The following is a 20,685-nucleotide window of genomic DNA, read 5'->3' as shown; positions in this document are numbered from 1 at the left end:
TTATAATATAAGGCCGATGTGAAACCAGGAGGCATATTATAGACCGAACACATTGGATTGGATCGTTCAAACATTAGAAAACTCAATTCCATGGAAGTCAATGTGTGCAAAAGATGAAAATATTCTTTATTTCACTCAATAGCAAAGTAAAGCAAACACATATTCACATGATAGGCCTAGGACTAACAGCCGCCAGAAGAAAAATGGAATGGAGATTGCATACATTCAAATAAATGTTTTTGGTTGTAAAAGTAAAAAAAATCCAACCCCAGACAGAGCAGGGGGAGGAGCCGTGTGTATGAGGGTTCTTCATATGTTTGATTCGTTTGTGTGTGGACCGCTCCGGGACGCCTAGGGGGGTGTATAACACAGAGAAAGGGTTAAATTATTTTTAGAAACACTCAAATTGTATCTTTCTCCATCCAGTCCTGAGAGACACAGTCTAGTAAAGAGAGGGTGATCGAAGAAGCGTTTACAGGGATATCGAACAGCCCATGGACTCAGTAGTGAACTCATTCTGACCTGCGGCCGACTGTATCGGACTTTACTGGTTTGTTGACGGACACAGGACAATAATTTGGCATACTCTTCTCTCACCTGTAGGGGGAAGCAGAACACCATCAACAGATGCCATTGACACAAGAAATATCAAAAAGCAATACACCCCCCCCCCCCCCCCCCAAACACACGCACACACACAAACACCTTGTCCTACCTGCTTTGACAGCAGACAGTTCAGGAGGAAGATCAGCGCCCCCTGTAGGCCGTTAAGGATGGTGAATATGTACGCGGCCACCAAGTCCCCCTCCTTAAACAGGAACACCCCAGAGAGCCACATCAGGCCCAGCACACACAGCTGAGCTATAGCCCCGACTGTAAAAGCTCTGTAGAGAGACAGAGACCAAACAAAGACATATTAAGGGGTAGGAGTGAGAGATAAGATAGACGATCAAACCAGTAATAAAACAGACTAGAAAGACCCCAAAAAAAGAGCTGTATTCTTGCACATACACACACACACACACACACGCACACACAATTAGATAAATGAATTCATGTGGTGGCTGACCGTATTTTGTGCAGGTGGGTGAGGTCAACTTTGAGGCTGGAGAACTTCTGGGCCAGCTTCCACATGGTGATGCTGAAGAAGACCACGTTGAGGCCAATGACGACACACACCGGCCCGAAGAAGCTCCAGATGAGGCCCTGCTCTGTCGTCAGCCAGCAGCTATGGGAGGGACACACACACACACACACACACACACACACACACACACACACACACATTCCATAAAGTCATGGACTTGCCTAAAGAGCAGGATATCACACACACACGCACATACACAGGTATGTTTACAAAGATACGCAAGAGTGCATGGGAACACTCACTTAGACGGAAAGCACGTAGCTCCCCTTATTTGTCTTGCTTAGATGGTCACATACTGTCAGTGGTACACACAGACACGCACACACCCACAAACACACACACACACAAACAAACATGAACATACACACATATACAGACTGTTACGACTGGCTCGGAAGCCGCAACAAAGGATGGAGACAGACCACAGAGTTTAAATCCCAAAATAAAGTGTTTTACTTTCATAAATAATTGCACAAGTTAGAAGTGTTGACAGTAGCACATGTTGTCACGAGAAAGTAAGCCCCCTTCTGAGGCTGAAGGCATGGCTTTAAAGCACACCTTCGTAGGTGTGCACAATTAACTTGACTGTGCCCGTGCACCACCCAAAGACCATTGCACTGCCTCCGCAAGGCCAGTTGGGGTGTAGAGGGGCGACACACAGACAAATACACGCACACAAAGATAAACACACACACACACACACACACATAAACAGATAAACCCATACACACACCCACACCCACACGCACACACAAACACATACACAGATAAACACACCCACTGACCACCCAACACATACACACACACACATACACACACGCCCACATGCAGGTACATACATACAAACACACACAGATAAACAAGCACACAGACACACACACACACACATGGACAATCACCAACACACACACACACACACACACACCACACACACAACCACAGCCGCCCTTACGTACTATTGGTCAGTGCCGTATCCCGTGGGTCTGCTGATGGCCGAGATGATGACGATGACGAGGGGCGTCCCGTAGCCCACGGTGTATAGGTAGCGCGGTCGGATGGTGGTGTTGAACACCAGCACCAACATGCGGTACAGGTGCACGCCCTCCAGCAGCATCCAGCTGAACGCCCCCAGGAAGAAGAGGTGCAGCAGGCCTGCTACCAACCGACATCCACCCTGGGGTGAAAGCAACGGGTCAGAGGAGAGACTAAACCTATACAGTAGCTGCAGTGACAGCTTTCCAATAAAGGCCACTACGAGGCTTACGTGGGCTCCATGCAGTTACGCGTCGTTCAAAACAAATCCAAGTCTAGAGGTGAGTATCGGTTGAAAGTATACTTTAAGCAAGGCGAGGCAAGGCAACTTTATTTATATAGCACTTTTCATGCACGAGGCAGAATCAAAGTGCTTCACATAGAAACATTGTCATACAATAAAATACGTAAAAGAAAAAAAGTAAAACAGATAAATAAAGGCAAAGTTAAAAAAGCATTTTATAAAGTGCAATGTGCAATATAAAAAAGCGCAATATATAAGATCAGATCAACAGTCTCTCTGGTACCCACGTCGGGACTCCACCCGACCTAAAGGAACTTGGTCCTTTCTCTGGGACTCCAACCCGACCTAAAGGAACTTGGTCCTTTCTCTGGGACTCCAACCCGACCTAAAGGAACTTGGTTCTTTTTTCTGGGACTCCAACCCGACCTAAAGGAACTTGGTCCTTTCTCTGGGACTCCAACCCATATTCTGGGGCTCCAACCCGGATTCTAGGACTTTAACTCAGACAGAACTCGGGACTCAAACCCATATCCTTTCAACAGTCTCTCTGATATCAGATCATGTATCTCTCTGGTAAAAATAGAAAATAAAGGCAAAGTTGAAAAAGCATTTTAGTAATAAAAAAGAAAATAAAGGCAAAGTTAAAAAAGCTTCTTAGAAAGTGCAATGTATTTAAGATTTAGCAGAAAGCTAAAGCAAGCATTCAAGTCTACAGACTTGTATTAAAAGTGATCAGAGTTGGGGCAAGTTTTAAATCCTCTGGGAGTTTATTCCAGCCATTTCTTGCATAGTAACTAAGTCCTACTTTCCTATATTTCGTGTTTACTCTGGGGATAATTAACAGATTGGTCTCAGAAGATCGTGGTGGTCTATAAGGCTTATGTAGTGGAAGCATATCAGTTAAATATTTTGGCCCTTAACCATGTAGGGATTTATAAGTTAGCAACATGACTTTAAAATCAATTATCTGACCTACAAGAAGCCAATGTACCGATTTTAGAATTGGTGTTGATATTTGTTGGTCTTTGTTAGAACTCTAGCAGCAGCATTCTGAACAAGCTGTAGTTTCCTTTGAGTTTTTTTGGGAGACCTGTAAGGAGGCCATTGCAGTTTACTGAAAAGACGGACTAAAAACTGATGACTGGAAACTTGATGGTCATTAAATCATATAAATAAAATATAATGCACGAAGATGTTAACAACGAAGACGACGACGACGACAGTAAACAGAATATATCAGGGGCGCCATTAAGCCCCTTCGTCCATAACTCCCTCCATCCCAGTGCCCAGGTAGATTAAACCCCACCCATGTGTCAATCAAACGGAAGTGACATGAACCAAAAACAGACTGAGCAACCTATCAAAATAAACCAATAAACAAAACAGACTAAATAAATACATTTTGGGCCCTACAGTATGTACTCAGTCTCTTAGTGTGGGTGTTTATGTCCTGTATGTGTACTGGGTTGAAACATGCAGGCCTATGACCTCAAAAGGAACTTCCTGGTGGAGGACAGTGAATGACCAAGGACGGATTAACATGACCAAGGGCCCTGGACACAAACCAGCCATGGACCCCTACCAACACACAAATACTCGCACTAGCACACCGAATTTGGTCGCAGATTATAACTCATGCAATCCGCAATCACACACATTATAATGCATCGCACAGCTGCATTACCGTCACCTTGTTCTCGTGGACGGTATTTGTTGTACCAGGGCAGTCTTTGGTGTCTTTTTCTTTCTTTCGTTTGAGCTTTGACAACCCGCTTAGCACACGTTTCTCCATTTTCACTGTGAAATTGACCGTTGACCAAGCATTACGACATTGACGTCACGTCACGTTATTTAGTTTTTGTAATGTGATTTAAATGTTTTTGAAAATCAAAAACATTCAAATCCTTTTATGACCAAAGTTTTGGCCATTTAAAAAAAAATGTGAATAAAAAAAAAGTATATATACTGTATATATATATATATATATATATATATATATACATATATATATATCAAGGCCACCCCCATTGGCCTGGGCCCTGGACATGTGCCCCCATGCGGTAATCCGTCATTGTGAATGACGATCTGTCTGTTATTTCATTTTCCCATTAAAGGTGCACACCTGGGGTTGGGTCTCGGAGATGCCTGCGAGGAAGACGAGGTCGGCCAGGAAGAGGCAGATGCAGAGGTGGAGGTTGATGGTGTTGCGGGTGCCCTTGATGGAGCGGCAGAACATGAAGGTGAGGATGCACAGGAACAGACATAGCAGGGAGACGACCAGGCACAGCTTGGTCAGCAGCATGAGGCCAAAGGTGTGCTGAGAGGGGAAGAGATCAGAGCCCATTAGACCAGATTAGATTAGTCTAGATCCAATAAAATGAGATTGCATCAGATTGGATCCAATCGGGTTAGCTCAGATTAGATAACCCTAGATTGGTTTGGATTAGATTAGACAAGTCTAGGCTAGACCATATACTAGACTAAATTATATTAGACTAGATACTATAAAATAAACTAGACAAGAGTATGATAGATTAGATTGCGTGAGTGTGTTTGTGAGATTGTGATTGGTCGGTCCCGGGTTCCTCACGTTGACGGGGTAGAGGGCCATGAGAACGGCGAAGCTGCTGAGATGGGTGCAGCTGCAGACGGTGTGGGAGGCGTTGGAGGAGACCTGGGTGCAGCCGCGGGTGGACCAGGCCCCGCCCTCCTCCTCCTTCCCCTGCAGCCCGCCTCCCGCAGCCTTCCAGTAGGCACAGGTGTAGCTCACCTCAGCGGACTCCTTCAGCTCCTGAGGATGGCACACACACACACACACACACACACACACACACACACACACACACTTCTTTGCCTCTGATCTTTTAAAAACTGGCTTTTAAATAAATACATGCATTTGAGGAGATGTCTTGGTTGGTGCCTACCTTCAGGTGTCGTAGGGTGAGAATGACAGGCTTGTCTAGGTGCTGTGTGTCAGGGTTGGAGACCAACGCCGACACCACCTTGGAGAAGAGCTGGTAGCTGGGCTTCCTGTCGTTCTTTTCGGGTAAGGTTATCTGCTCAAAGGACTGGTTCAGCATGGTCTCCAGGTTCTTATAACTCACCAGAGCAGCGAGCGCGAAACCTGCATGTGGATGCAGGGTGAAGAGATATGAACTCAAGTCACAGCAGGAGTGGAGGCTTGTGGGTGAGATGAGAGACTGAACAGAGGAGAGAGGAAGGGAGAGGAGGGGAAGAGGGGAGGAGAGAACAGAGAACAGAGTGTTAGCTGAGTCGTTTTTGTCTACCAGGGTAGGTTCCGCTCCCGATTGCCGTGCTCCAGTCCGCCTCCAGGCTGGCGTTGGTGTTGGTCAGGTGCACCGGCCCGCTCGGGGGAGTCGTCTTCTTCCACACCGTGATCTTCGTCTCTACAAACAAACAAATAGGACTCGTGGCTAAAGGACATACGCAGTGGCATGGCTCTGCACATCACATTGATTGAGTTTATCGTGAAGCGACTCTCATTGAAGGGGAAGAGGATTAGGGGTCAATGATCAATGATGAAGAGTACATCATTGTGGTGTCTGTGTGTGCGTGCCGTGCAGTCACCTGTCTGGCTTGTGTTCTTGCTGGTTTGGTTCTCAGTGAGTTGGGGGCCGATGAGTTTGATGGAGTCCTCCACTGTGCTGAGCAGGCTGCTCACGGCCACCACACTGTCGCCCGTATGGTTGCTGGACAGGACGTCCGCTGTCAGGTCGAAGAGGCTCTGCCATGTCGCAGCAGGACAGAGGAGACACGGGATTCAGGAGAGCAGCACCGCTCTGTGTGTGTGTGTGTGTGTGTGTGTGTGTGTGTGTGTGTGTGTGTGTGTGTGTGTGTGTGTGTGTGTGTGTGTGTGTGTGTGTGTGTGTGTGTGTGTGTGTGTGTGTGTGTGTGTGTGTGTGTGTGTGTGTGTGTGTGTGTGTGTGTGTGTGTGTGTGTGTGTGTGTGTGTGTGCCCATGCACTGCCTCTCTGTAGTTCTTACATTGAGGAGCACCGTGGGTCCAGTGGTCTTGTTCCCATACTGGTCCGGTCGGGCCAGCGCTAAACAGCTACGCTTCATTTGGGCCAAGATTTCTGCCAGACCTCCATAAGGCTGGGGAGAAAGAGAGATGCCCAGAGAGAGCAGGCTTTAAAAATACCCGCTTTAAAGATACTTCTAAAAAATACTATGCCAACAGAGTAATGACATAGTGATGCAGCACTGGGTTGTGGCAAAGACAACACTGGAAATGCACCCATACCACTTCAGTTAGCATACATGAATGCATTATGAGCACCCTCATAAAGCAAGCGCGTTATAATCACCTGTGATGACACTGCAACGGGGTCCTCGAACTGGTCACACTTTAGCTCTAGAACAGTAAACAAACATGTTTAAGAGCAGAACATCCGGGACATGATACCCACCTCAACACATGCCTGTGATCATGTGAGAGTGAGGTCATGAATTTATTTAAAAAATAAATGACCGCCCTGACAACCCTGTTTCAACCGAGTTTTGTTATGAAACTGCAAAAGGAAATAACTCAATAGAGTCTAAACCGAAGATTAAACAGATTCAAGAGCTATGTGCGTGTGCGTGTGTGTGTGTGTGTGTGTGTGTGTGTGTGTGTGTGTCCATTTCATCAAGCCAGGTTCTTTGTTGAGAAGAACGAATAACCAGGGAGATATCAGTGTACAGATGGAAGTTCTGGGACTAAGAGACCGAAGAAACACCTCCTCAAACATTCACTTCAAACACTTCGAAACTAGTGTGCAGTCTTGATCTGATATCCATCTGAGCTATTGGTCAAAACACACACTCCATGAACAGTGTATTATGCACACATCATTACAACTATGTCTATAACGACACTAAATGATGTTGCACGAGACATATCAGCAAAGCCCTCAGCCCTAACTTTTTCATCAGAATCAGAATCAGAATTCTTTTAATGGCCAAGTATATTCACACATACAGGACATTTACAGGACACATACATTCATGTTGTCAATGTAGGTATTACAACGTTTTCTACTGCAGCTTTTTACTCCATGAATATCATTCTGAACTAGAAAATTCCTCAAAAATAACAATACAGAAATTATAGCTTTAGTCTGGCCCACTTTCTACTGCCACAGGCAACAATATATGTTGCAATTGATTGCTAGAATTACAACTCAAGACAGAAGAGGCTGCTAATGATATTATGTTCATGCTGCTACTCTGTACAAAATGGTTTTAGACCATTACCCGAACATGGAGTCCTTTCATTGCCATAGTTAGTGAAGCCGGTTGGACACTCACACCAGAAGCCCCCGATGGAATTTATACAAGTTCCGTTAATGCCACAAACGCCTTCATTTGGCTTTGCACCATCCACACATTCGTCAATGTCTGGTAGGAAGGGGGTTGAAACACAGTGGAGAAAGAATCATTTTACTGGATATGGTTGAGAAACAGCTACATTTGACAGAAAAAAAAAGAAACAACATACACACAAACAAATGTCTCACCAATGCACGAGGGACTCGTAGCATCCTGCTTAGCATATCCTGAGAGACAGGTACAGGTGAATTTTCCAATAGTGTTGTTGCAGTAGGCATTGGGACCACAGATGTTCCCAATTTCCCAGCACTCGTTGATGTCTGTCACACCATGGGGAGGGACCACACACAAGGACATGTAGGAATGTTATTGGCCCACACAAGATGGCAGTATATGCAAACACACATAGGCAGACCTCCAGAGACTCTGGCTTGTAAGCACAGGGTCCTCAAATTGGTCATTATTTGTCCTCATAAGACAAAACACATCCTGCAACAAAGTGAACAGGAACGTACCCAAACACTGTCCGTCGTAGGTGAAGTCGGGCCTATTGTTCAACTCCTTGTACCCAGGCATACACTTGCAGCAGAAACTCCCCGGAGTGTTGATGCACATGGCGTGGTTTCCACATATACCGACATTCTGTTCACACTCGTCTTCTTCTGTCACTGTGCACACATATTGAGTCATTAGGTTGGAGAAACTTTTCAAAATCATGACATCAATGGGCAGGTATCTTTCTAATGGATGCCTTCAGGGATATTGGGGATCAGACCCGGAGAATTTACAATACACTTTACATTTAGCAGACATTTATTTCCAAAGCAACTTACAACCATTCATGCACACAGTCACACACCGATGGAGGAGTCATTCACACAAGGCGAGTTGTTAGGGTTAGGGGTAGACACATGTGGCTAAAAGCAGAAAATCCGGGACATGATACCAACCTAAACACATGCCTGTGATCATGTGAGAGTGAGGTAAACCGCAAGATTCAAGAGCTTGAGTGTGTGGTCAAATTTTTGTGTAATCCAGTGAATACCAGTGAGAAGATGGAAGTTCTGGGACTAAGAGACAGAACAAACACCTCCTCAAACATTCACTTCAAACATTCAAAAAACTGTCTTATGTATATTCCTGAATAGCTGCCATTCAGTGATTCAGGAAAGAAGAACATACAAACTGACAAAAACACTTTTGAATTTGGTCATTTAGACAGGTAGTTTCTCATGTTGATTGCCATGTTAAGTTGGCGGAACTTAAAGTAGCTTCCCATGTAGTGAACTACTTTTGCGGTGTTTGTGTAACTTAGCTTGCTACATTTGACTGGGCTGTAGCCTCTGTGTAGTGAAGCTTCATTCGTGGCCCATGAAAGGCCTCACATGAAAGAGTGAGGCCTCTTTGAAGGATTATTGGACATAGAAGTCATACTTGTTTATTTTGCGACATATTGAAGTATTTGTTGCAAATAACAGTTGAGCACTTTAAGACGGTTGTCTTCCAGCTTATTATATTTTTATGACTTGACTTGTGACTTTGCTTGACCTAAGCTATGACTTGACTTGACTCTCTCAAAAATTACTCAGGACTTGCTTGAGACTCGAAGGTTAAGATTCAAGACTTGCTTGAGACTTGCACATGTGTGACTTACTCCCATTCGAACGTCGTTAGAGCAGTGCACGCACGTTCATGATGAAGGCTCATTTATGCTCTACGTTAGATACGCATACTTTCACAGCCCGGCTCTTGGCCATAACAAATAGGGAGACACACCAAGGTTTAAATGCAAAAGTAATCGATAAACAAAAAGGTAACCAAAAATAATGGTTTAACAAAAGTCAACTAATGTCTGGAGAGGGAGAGAGCCATGGGCAGACTGGTGGGCCTTATATCTGCCACACACTGATTGGGCTTATTGTGTAGCTCCACCCACCCGGAACCATCCTAAAGGAGAAGTTCCACACAGATAGCCAGAGGGCCATCACACATACGGATATGAACGGAGCCTTCAACACTGCCTTTGTTTTTGCCCCCTTCTCAATAGATGCAGGATTGTTATCTCCCCCAAGATTGAACAGTGTATTATGCACACATTATTACAACTATGTCTATAGCGACACTAAAGGCCGGTTTACAGTCCTCTGTAAAGTGCTGTACGTAGACACAAAGAGCCCTCTCCGTAGCCGGAGAGCCTGTCCGAGACCCTCACCGTAACTTACGTGCGCATCCAATATTTTTTAACTATCCGTCTACGCAACGGAGACGGCGAGGGCTTTGATTGGTCATCTAACAAAATAATTTCCGGAATCTCTTTTCCCAGTTTGACTTTGCACCTTATTTACTTTGTACATTGTTTACTTTGCACATATTGGACCAATAAAACTCCAAATAAGATTACAACACTATTTACATGGTTTGGAGTCAACATATAAGATCGATCGGGTGGCGAATTGCATTACGTATCCGACATGCCGACGGAGAACTTTGAATGCTCGAGGGGTCTACGTAGTTACGGAGTCGGATTACGGATTAGGCAGTAGGGAAAGTATACTTTGGCCTTAAATGTTGTTACACGAGACCAGATACCAGCAAAGCTCTCAGCCCCAACTTAAGCCCCAAGTCAATTTAGGCAATTGCAACGTTTTCTACTGCAGCTATTTACTCCGTGAAATATTTCTGAACTAGAAAATTCCTCAAGAACAAAACGACTCAATCCAGGAAATTTTCCGCTATAAATCACTTTAGGTTGGTCCACTTTCTCCCTACCACTGTGGGAAGATCTCAGGCAACAATAGCTGTTGCAATTGATAGCTAGAACTACAACTCAAGACAGAAGAGGCTGCTATTGATAAATGTTCATACTGCTACTTTTCACAAAATGGTGTAGGTGCATTACCCGAACATGGAGTCCTTTCGTTGTCATAGTTAGTGAAGCCGGTTGGACACTCACACCAGAAGCTCCCGTTGGTATTTCTACATGTGCCGTTAATGCCACAAACGCCTTCATTTGGCTTTGCACCATCCTCACATTCGTCAATGTCTGGTGGGAAGTTAAGAGGTTGAAACACAGTGGAGGAAGACTCATTATACTGGATATAATAATAATAATAATAATAATAATAATACATTTAATTTAGGGGCACCTTTCAAGACACCCAAGGTCACCTTACAGAGAAAAGGTGAGAAACCTTTTTACAGTTGTGACAGAAAAAACAGAAACAACTTCCACACAAACAAATGTCTCACCAATGCAGGTGCGACTTGTAGCACTCTGCTTCGTATACCCTGAGCGACAGGTACAGGTGTAGCTTCCGATGGTGTTGTTGCAGTAGGCATTGGAACCGCAGATGTTGTCCCTGGAGCACTCATTGGTGTCTTTCACACCATGGGGAGGGACCACACACAAGGACATAGAGGAATGTTATTGGCCGACACAAGACGGCAGTATAGAATGGCTAAGTCACCCCCCTTCCGGTAGAGCCCATGGGACCTATGGGATCGTAAAATATGAATGGGTTTCAATGGAGAGAAAGTAATTATTTTCTCGTCCCAGTCTTGTTATGCCCCGAATTATACATATGTTGTTTGTGGATTTAAATGATAATATTTCATGTCAAGAGTCTGACCGTTTATTGGGCAATTGTTCAGTTAAAGGCTGTAGAGAAAACATAATAGGCGTGTTTCCGAACAAGCATGCGTTGCGTTGCCTCACATAACCTCGCATTACATAATGCATTCTGGGATAAAATCGTCGGAAATGTGATAACTTCCCTATGCGACAGGTCACATCAGCCCGTGGCATTAGCCGGTGTGGGTACCAGACTGACTAGGCTGCCAGATCGACTCGGGGTCCTGCGCTTACAGATGATGTATCGACACTTCACGTATCGAAACAAGCCAACGGACAAAACCCGGAAGGGTTGTTTATAAAAGGGGCTCAATCATGGACATAAAAAGAAGGCTCAATCCATTTTGGTTTTGATTTCATTGAACGCAGCCCGTTCTTTCGCACAAACAAAGCCATTGGAAACACGTCTAAAAGCACTGATGAATGCATATGTAACCCAGTTCCTGTTAGGGACTCTTATTCTGAAGGAGGAGAGCGGAAGTGTCTGCGTGTGGATCGCTGTTTTGACTGTGTTGGGAGCGCTGGAAATAAAGTGGATCGCCCCGTTCAGTGAATGGACTTAACCGATTCTTCTTTTATATATAACCCAAGTATAGGCAACAATAATTTGTACATTCGATTATTATTCATAGATTAGAATCATCAAAAGGAGATTGTTAATACTTGGGAATAACGTGGGAATGAATTAAATGCGCATGCACATTTAAAAGACAGCGTTCACAGGAAGTGCGTCATTATTGTGCATCTAGGACCCGAGTCGATCTGGCAGCCAGGTCAATCCGACACCTACACCGGTATTCTGACAATTTCTGCGGTGCCATGCTGCAAATTCCGATGCATCATTTTTTCCGACATTTCAATGTTCCGAAATATTTCCCATTAGATCGACATGCCACTATGCCGACGGTTCTGTTACGCAAATGGAACACAAAAGGTCCGAAGTTCCGTTTTACCGAAAAAGAGGTGTATCTCTCTCTCTCTCTCTCTCTGCAGGTGAATTTATGAAGGGCACGGTATACAGGAATTAATACTTTCCTCGTAAAGAAGTCAAATGTTGAGTAAAAAAATGAAACAAATCCAATTGTTATGTTTAGTAGCTGTGTGTGTATGTGTTGTACACTGTGTTTGCAGTGTGCTTTTACTAGCCTAAATAACTTCTCTCCAATATGCATTGTGAACATGAGATGTAGGCCTAGAAGGTTGTATTTTGGTGCTTAGTCTCTGTGGGTGAGTGAGAGAGCGAGAGCGAGAGAGTCCAGGGGAACTCCAGGGATTGTGTATTTTCGGCATATAGACCGTCGGCCTAATACGGCACTTTTTGACTAATCGGCAAAACGGCACTTCAGACCAATGCGCTCCGTTTTCGTAACATAGAACCGGCGGCATAGTGGCATCATGTCGATCTAATGGGAAATATTGCGGAACATTGAACTGTCGGAATAGTGAGGCGTCTGAATATCCTATCCTCCCATCTGAAAAAAGCGGTGAAGTGGAGCAGAGAGATTGTCATGCCTGTACCAGAGTTCCAGGTACGGATTGTTACGTATATCATTCGCATTGAGAGCAGCGCAGAGCTGTAGTTCACAAAGCGGCCTCACACAAAACCTAACCTTATTGAACTTCTCTGCGATAAATTGTAGTTTTCTTTGGATGAAAAGTACCTTTAAGAACCACAAACAACTCATGTGAAATTCATGGCACAATTCAAACGGGCCAGAAAATAATTTTCATTTTCATTTTGAGGACCCATGCACCGGAAATAGAAATGCGCAACCCAGTCTCACGGAAATACGTGACACTGTCACGTCACGTCATTTAATCTATTCATTCGTGATCTGGGACACGTAATTCCATTTTTTTTGTGCCAAAAAGCACAAATTTCAAACTCATTCTAAAAAGAGATGAAGCAGCTACCTTTTTTCCGTTGCGGTTTGCCTACAGATGCATTAAATATATCTGTGAATTGTCAAAATTTTTCAGAATCAAAGGTGAAAGTAGAAACGGGTGGCCAAAAGCTGTCATATTGTTAGAAATCTGTGCTTTTTGGCACGAAAAAATTGAAATTACGTGTCCCAGATCACGAATGAATAGATTAAATGACGTGACAGTGTCACGTATTCCCGTGAGACTGGGTTGAAATGTGGGACTACGCCACTCTATACACACACATACCTCCGGATAATCGGGCTTGTAAGCACTGGGTCCTCGTGATGGTCATAATTTGTCCTCACAAGAATTTACCCAAACAGGACCAGGAACGTACCCAAACACGGGTCGTCGATGTTCAACCAGTTGAACCCAGGCAGACAATTGCAGCAGAAACCCATCGGACTGGTGAAGCACTTTGCGTGGTGTCCACATATACCGAATGTGTTCTGCTCACACTCTTCTTTTGTCACTGTGCACACATATTGAGTCATTAAGTTGGAGGTACTTTTCTGAATCATGACATGAATTGGCAGGTATCTTGCTAACGTTTTTCACATTTTACATTTAGCAGACATTTATTTCCAAAGCAACTTATAACCATTCATAAACACATTCACAAAGTCACACACCGACGGAGGAGTCATCCACACAAGGCAAGCTGTTAGGGTTAGATGTCGTGTTCAGACACATCGACACTCTCAGAGGAGCCGGGGATCGAAATAGCAACCATCCGGTTACAAGATAACCCGCTCTCCTTCCTTGGCTAAGCCAACCCTGAATCATTTGGCTGGGAGTCGCACACCTATGCTACTCATTTAAAACAACAGAGGAGGATGACATAGTTACCGGGGGCATCAACTACTCGGCAGAAAGAATAGGAACCCTTGAGCATGAACAGTAACTCTGTGGAGGAGAGAGGGAGAGAGAGTTAATTTCCAAAACGTTCTGCTTCTATTCTAATGAGTCAAGCAGCCATGACCCAGGCCACAGAAACAATCTTCAGCAGTCTGACATTTGAGTTGGTCTCATTCTTTTACAATACGTGAAAAGGATGTTATTTACAGTCTAGAAACATCCATGCACCACTTCCCCCATCTCACCGTTGATCACATCCCTCTGCAGGAAGCACACAACCTGCAGAGAGATGGTTCTGTTCTTTCTTTTTTGTGTCGTTTGTCACTAGATTGTGTTCCTACTCAATGTCTTCCAGATTTCCACTTAAATTATAAATACTGTTTGTTCTCCATCCCAGCGTATTCTATAAACCCTCTCATGCATACCACTGGCTACATTCACTGAGAATACCGTTGCAGCTCAACAATACACTGAGTGAGTGGGCAGCAGACGCCGTTTTAAACTGTGAGTCAGATTGGCTGTGATCACAACTCAATGAGCTACAGTGAGGTCTTGTTAGCGGTGGGGCAGGGGTTTGCAGATGACCAGAGAAAACATCCATGACTTGTACAGTGCTTTGCTGAGAGCTTTAATGTCTGGCCGTGTCGGTCAGCATTGCTCTCTCATAATCCCTGGCTGGTAAGGTATATTAAGGTCCTTGCCTTTGTTAATAGGTAATAAGACACTTATTATATGCTTATTAACATTAATTGGTGTTAATAAGTGTTAATAATAACATAATAAACACGTTTATTGTGAGATTATACGACTTTATAAGCATGTATAAGAAACTATTTATTGATTGCTTAAAGACATTAATAATAGTCTTATGAGTTTCTTAGTTGTTAATAAAAGCATTACATACCCATTCATTGAGTCTTACTAACTTACCTATTATCATTGTTAAGCCGTTACTAAGCATTTTTTATGCTTATTAAGGTTAATAAATCCTTTATTAAACTGCTAATTAAGCATTTTGCAGCTATGGGATCTAAAGTGGGAACAATGCTTATGAAGGTTAATAAGTTTGCACTTGTTGAGCGAGCTTGATCTGTTTTGTGCCTCATATAATATATCCTTGAAAGGCTTTTATTTTGAAGGTAATTTTAAACCGGAAGTTCTGTTCATGCAAGTGGATGATGGTTTGACGCATATGCTTGATGAGGTGTTTAACAACTATAAGAAACTCATGAGACCATTATTAATGTTATTAAGTAATCATTAAATAGTTAACAAGATTCTTATAAGTGCTTTTAAAAGTTTTAGAAGCACTTGATTCTTATCGGGATACGTTTGCATTGCAGATAGGTAATACACAGGTAACAAAAGGTAAGTGGGAATGACCATAGTGGAGAGTTTAGGATTGGCGGGAGAGGCCAAGTTAACTGCAATGCACTATGGGATAAGTAGACATGTCTGCAAGACTGCAAGAAATTTAAAGGAATCTACGTAACAAAGAAGTCAGTCGATTGGGCTAGTGGCTCCAATGCAAATGCGAATGTGAACTATATTAACCTCAGTTAGAGAGAGGGAGGGATGTATCTTAAGATACAGGGAGAATGTATACAATTCATTTTAATCGATAGTAATTATATAAACAAGGTAAATATAATTTGTATATAATTGTATATTATAGCTATGATTGACATTTCCATAACAGGTACGTTCAGCAGAACGCTTCAAATCAGGTAGTGAAATACCCTCTACCCCCTATAACTTACTCATACACAAGTGTGTATGAGCAAGTGTGTATGAGTGTCTCTCACTCTCTCTCTCCCTAATACACACACACACACACACACACACACAAGACTCACCCAGTATAAGAAGGAGGATTTTCCCCGCCATTTTAAATTCTAAATAGTTGTGAAGGAACTGAAGTTGTATTGTATTCCGTCTGTTAATGAACAGAATAGGCCTGTTGTCTTGATTTCATCCGTAGTCAGACAACCCAGTAAATTCCAATCAACCGGTCGTAGAGCAAGTCGATAGAATGATTGGATCTCCTTCAGAAAGTTCCTTCAAAGGGAGATATCGTGTTAAAGTGCAACTGCAAGACGATGGAGAAAGAAAAAGGAATGAGTGTGAACGTGGACCATTATCAAAAAAGTTAAATTAGAATACCTGAATGGTGCCGTGAACTAAATTTTTTCATCTAAAGGATGAAAGACTGCACCATAACTTATACTATTTCACAATATATTGTAGCGGGCTCCTGGGTGTGTGGTTTCCGCGTCACCAAGTTGAAAATTAAACCACACAACACAGAGAGCAGTTCAAAGTCCAGGTAATTTGTTCAACGGGTTTTTATACAACCAGGGTGGGAAAAGTGTCATCTACCTCCGCTCTTCCATTTAACCCCAAGCACTCCTGCTTGATGATCCTCAGGCTTGCATCGTTAAAGGGAGGAAGTCCCTGTAAGGCTTGGGGGTGGAGGCAGCAGGTCGCCAGATATACCACTCCCCTCACTCCTCCCTGCCGTCTGCCACAATAGTCACAACAAAAACTTACTTCTTACCTGTTCTTAAAGATAAAACCCTATCAAACAGAAAGTACAATCGCTCAACTCGTAACATGGCCTGGAAATATTCTGGGCAGGTGCAGGCGTGATGAAATTCAGGTTTATGCTGTGAAAGCCCTTTTCCCAAAAGACCTGTTGTTATTTAGCAATGAACCCCTTATTATTGGGAAAGTGATTGCCGCCGGTAAATTCCTTCCTTCGCACTCAAAAGGCTGTTGAAATTTGCCTCTAAATTAAACATTAATCAGCGAATCTAGGACGAAACATAAATTATCACATTCATCTTATCTTTCCTCACGATCCGCTAGCTATCCAACTCATAAGCAGGCCGTCAAAAAAACACGTCTCTGTAAGCAGCCTATGCTCCACGTGGGGAACCTCTGCCTCTACTGTGGTCAGATGGGACACCTCCTGTCGAAGTTATCAGCAAAAGCCCGGGCTCACCAGTGAGGGAGGAGGTCCTGGTGAGCCACACATCCAAAACCTCCAACCTACGCCTCATGTGGCAAGCCCGACTACTGTTGCCTCAAGGCTCCCAGACTCTCGCCACACTTATAGGGCCCTATTTTAACGGTCTGAAACACAAGTGAGAAGCGGCAAGCGCAAGTAGCATTGTGGGCGGTTTACCGGCGCGAAAAATGACTCCTGCGCCCGGCGCATATCTAAAAAGGGTTGGTCTGAACTTGAAGTAGCCTAATTACCCGTAGGTATGGTTTGGGCGTAACGTGCAATAAACCAATGAGAGTGCCAGCTCCCATCCCCTTTAAGAGCCATGAGCGCATTTCTCCCATAAAGACTCGATCACTGATAAGTATGAACAGGATTTATTTAAATAACGACATGGGAATATTTTGCATGGTAAATCTTTGGCATGAGCCCCGTCACTGATCCAGGGTGACGTGGGGACTCGGCGTATCCTACCAGGACTAGCAGGGGCGGAGCCTTCCCCTGGACAAGTAGACTGAGGCCGACCTGGTGGTGGTGGGGTGGATGGAGGTGCGTCGAACGAAGACCTGAGCAGCAAAGACATATGTTAGACTACTCTTTATAGAGCAGGTGTAGGCAGGTGATTGGTAGCTGGTGATTGGTGGCCAGCCGCGCGTGATTTGAGTCCTCCTGGTAGAACTACCAGCAAGCTTAACATTTCTCCCATAAAGACTCGATCACTGATAAGTATGAACAGGATTTATTTAAATAACGACATGGGAATATTTTGCATGGTAAATCTTTGGCATGAGCCCCGTCACTGATCCAGGGTGACGTGCGGACTCGGCGTATCCTGCCAGGACTAGCAGGGGCGGAGCCTTCCCCAAAAGAGAGGACGTAGGCCTACGCCGGAAATAGGTGATAACTCGGCATGTCCTGCCGGGACTGGCAGGGGCGGAGCCGACCCCAAAAATAGAATAGCGAAAGGGGGTAATAAGACCATACATACCTGCGTAGAAGAAGTGGACAAGGATCTATACTGCTTCTGGAAGATAAAAGGCATACCCAATATACGACATATTAAGAGTCAATCATACATACCGTAAAACGATAAGCTTAAAACCGTCAGCGAGATCGATGAATCACGTAAAAGCAGTTGACATGAAATGAAACGAGATCAATTAAAATTTAGAGCACTCTGCAGCTGTTACGCAGCGAGCCACGAGTGCTTTCGTGTTGTACCAACTGCCGTGGTCGATTCACTCTCCGGGGTCGCTGCGTGACCTGAGTGCTTTCGCGTTGAACCACCGACGTGGTCAACGAACTCACGAGTGCCCTTGATGTGCCACCGACGTGGTCACGCACTCACCGGTGTTGTTGCAGCAAGTATTGTGAACTTCCATGTTGAACACCGACGTGGTCAACGAAATCACGAGTGCCCTTGATGTGCCACCGACGTGGTCACGCACTCACCGGTGTTGCTGCAGCAAATATTGTGTACTTCCGTGTTGAACACCGACGTGTTCAATGAACTCCGAGTGCCCTGCACTTGAGTGTTTGATATTATGCCACCGACATGGTCATTAAATTTGCATGTGCCCGAGTTGTGCCCACCGACGTGGTCAACGCACTACCAGGGTTGCTGCAGCGAACGTGGAGTTCTGTGTTGTACCGCACCGACGTGCGCAACGAACTCACGAGTGCTTGAGTTGTTCCCACCGACGTGGGCAACGCACTCACCGGGGTTGCTGCAACGAACTAGAGTTCTGAGTTGTACCGCACCGACGTGCGCAACGAACTCACGAGTGCTTGAGTTGTTCCCACCGACGTGAGCAACGCACTCACCGGGGTTACTGCAGTCAAACCATGAGTATTAGATAACGTGCCACCGACGTGGTCATACTCACGAGTGCCCGAGTTGTTACCACCGACGTGGTCAACGCACTCACCGGGGTTGCCGCTGCAACCTTGAGTTTTATTTTCCTATGTACGCCACTGACGTGACAGCGAACTCAAGAGTGTTTTCTAGATGATCCACCGACGTGGTCACACTCGCCGGGGTTGCTGCAGGTTAACCTGAGTTATGAAACCGAATTTTGCTTTATGAATTTAGTACCTGATAACCACCACCGCCGGTAGTTGCAAATAGTGTTGCTTTTGGCAATGAAAATTATGACTAAGAGTCGTCATCAACAAACCTTTATCGCGTGAGAAAAACGAGACTGGACGCAACGTGGATGCTGGGCATGTGACAATAGCAGTGATTAAATGCATAGTTATAGTTGGCGAATAAAGCAAGACTAAAGTGTTTTACGAAAATAAGACTGCTAAAATGTCTCTTCATTTTCGTTGACCTAAACTAGGCGATAAAGACTTATAACGTTATTTTGTTCGACTGGAACTTCAACTGTTCCAGACATAACATCAATTTTCAACCATTTACCTTATTTAACAAAACTACGCACTTGTAACTTCGATAATATCTAAATGGAATTACGATAACACTGGAAAGAGTATGAATGTAACTAAAACTAATAAAAACTAAAATGACAGCTTGACACAAGACTAGACCAACACTAGAAAGGAAACAGGCCACCAAAAACAGCTATGGTTGCAAACGTGTAAAACCTGTCTTAACCGACGTTAGAGAGCATCGTGTGCGCTTGAAGAACCTTGAATTCGACCGGATGTAGGACGTCGAGTTATGTGTTGTACCGCACAGACGTGTGCAACGAACTCACGACTAGTGCCTGAGTTGTGCCCCAGTTGTGCGTTGACGTGGTCAACGCACTCACCGGGGTTACTGCAGTCAACCATGAGTAATAGATAACGTGCCGCCGACGTGGTCATAGTCACGAGTGCCCGAGTTGTTACCGCTGCGCTTTGGTCAACGCACTCACCGGGGTCGCCGCAGCGAACCTTGAGTTTTATTTTTTCCATGATATGCCACCAACGTGACACCAAACTCAAAGAGTGTTTTCTAGATGATCCACCGACGTGGTCGAACTTGCCGGGGTTGCTGCAGGTTAACCTTGAGTTATATAGCCGAATTTTGCTTTATGAGTTTAGTACCTGATAACCACCACCACCAGTAGTTGCAAATAGTGTTGCTTTTGACACCGAAAATTATGACTCAATGTCGTCATCGACAAACCTTTATCGCGTGAGGAAAACAATGCTGGTCATATGACAATAACTATAATTAAATGCGTAGTGCAATGTTGTTGGCGAATACAAACGAGACTGAAAGTGTTTTACAAAATAAGACTGCTAAAATGTCTTCATTTCCGTTGACCTAAACTAGGCGATAAACTGTAATAACGTTTTGTCCAAACGGAACTTCAACTGTTTAAGACATAACAACATCATTTTCGACCGTTTACCTTATTTAACAAATCTACGCACTTGTATCTTTGATAATACCTAAACGGAATTTCAATATGTTGCATATTCTTGAAGAAAGTTGCCCAATCCCGGGATGCTTTTAACTGACTTCATTTATTATAAAGTCGGCATATTTCGGTATGGTAA

The 20,685-nt window shown here is 44.2% G+C and overlaps 1 protein-coding gene across 2 annotated transcripts in view; it reads right to left on the bottom strand.

The window, feature by feature from the left end:
• Positions 1–103: 103 nt before the first annotated feature.
• Positions 104–20,685, bottom strand: part of LOC132453478 (adhesion G protein-coupled receptor E5-like) — a 38,006-nt gene continuing 17,424 nt past the window's right edge. Inside the window, exons 1-21 of one of the 2 annotated variants that reach the window (XM_060046347.1) lie at positions 16,332–16,485; positions 16,025–16,226; positions 14,160–14,216; positions 13,648–13,782; positions 11,003–11,131; positions 10,653–10,796; positions 8,269–8,421; positions 7,942–8,073; positions 7,679–7,822; positions 6,751–6,797; positions 6,428–6,538; positions 6,012–6,168; positions 5,711–5,830; positions 5,348–5,547; positions 5,014–5,214; positions 4,546–4,740; positions 2,104–2,321; positions 1,070–1,228; positions 716–884; positions 523–597; positions 104–351 (exon numbers count right to left, since the gene is read on the bottom strand). In XM_060046347.1, coding sequence (XP_059902330.1) covers positions 310–351; positions 523–597; positions 716–884; positions 1,070–1,228; positions 2,104–2,321; positions 4,546–4,740; positions 5,014–5,214; positions 5,348–5,547; positions 5,711–5,830; positions 6,012–6,168; positions 6,428–6,538; positions 6,751–6,797; positions 7,679–7,822; positions 7,942–8,073; positions 8,269–8,421; positions 10,653–10,796; positions 11,003–11,131; positions 13,648–13,782; positions 14,160–14,216; positions 16,025–16,055 — 2,619 coding nt within the window. In that variant the 5' untranslated portion in view covers positions 16,056–16,226; positions 16,332–16,485 and the 3' untranslated portion in view covers positions 104–309. Of the gene's footprint in view, positions 352–522; positions 598–715; positions 885–1,069; positions 1,229–2,103; positions 2,322–4,545; positions 4,741–5,013; positions 5,215–5,347; positions 5,548–5,710; positions 5,831–6,011; positions 6,169–6,427; positions 6,539–6,750; positions 6,798–7,678; positions 7,823–7,941; positions 8,074–8,268; positions 8,422–10,652; positions 10,797–11,002; positions 11,132–13,647; positions 13,783–14,159; positions 14,217–16,024; positions 16,227–16,331; positions 16,486–20,685 lie in introns of those variants that run through there. The other variant, XM_060046346.1, reaches the window with a different exon arrangement.

Source organism: Gadus macrocephalus, chromosome 3, assembly GCF_031168955.1.
Source record: "Gadus macrocephalus chromosome 3, ASM3116895v1".
NCBI lineage: Eukaryota > Metazoa > Chordata > Actinopteri > Gadiformes > Gadidae > Gadus > Gadus macrocephalus.
The sequence above is the reverse complement of the archived record's forward strand: the minus strand, read 5'-3'. Positions and strand labels throughout refer to the sequence as shown.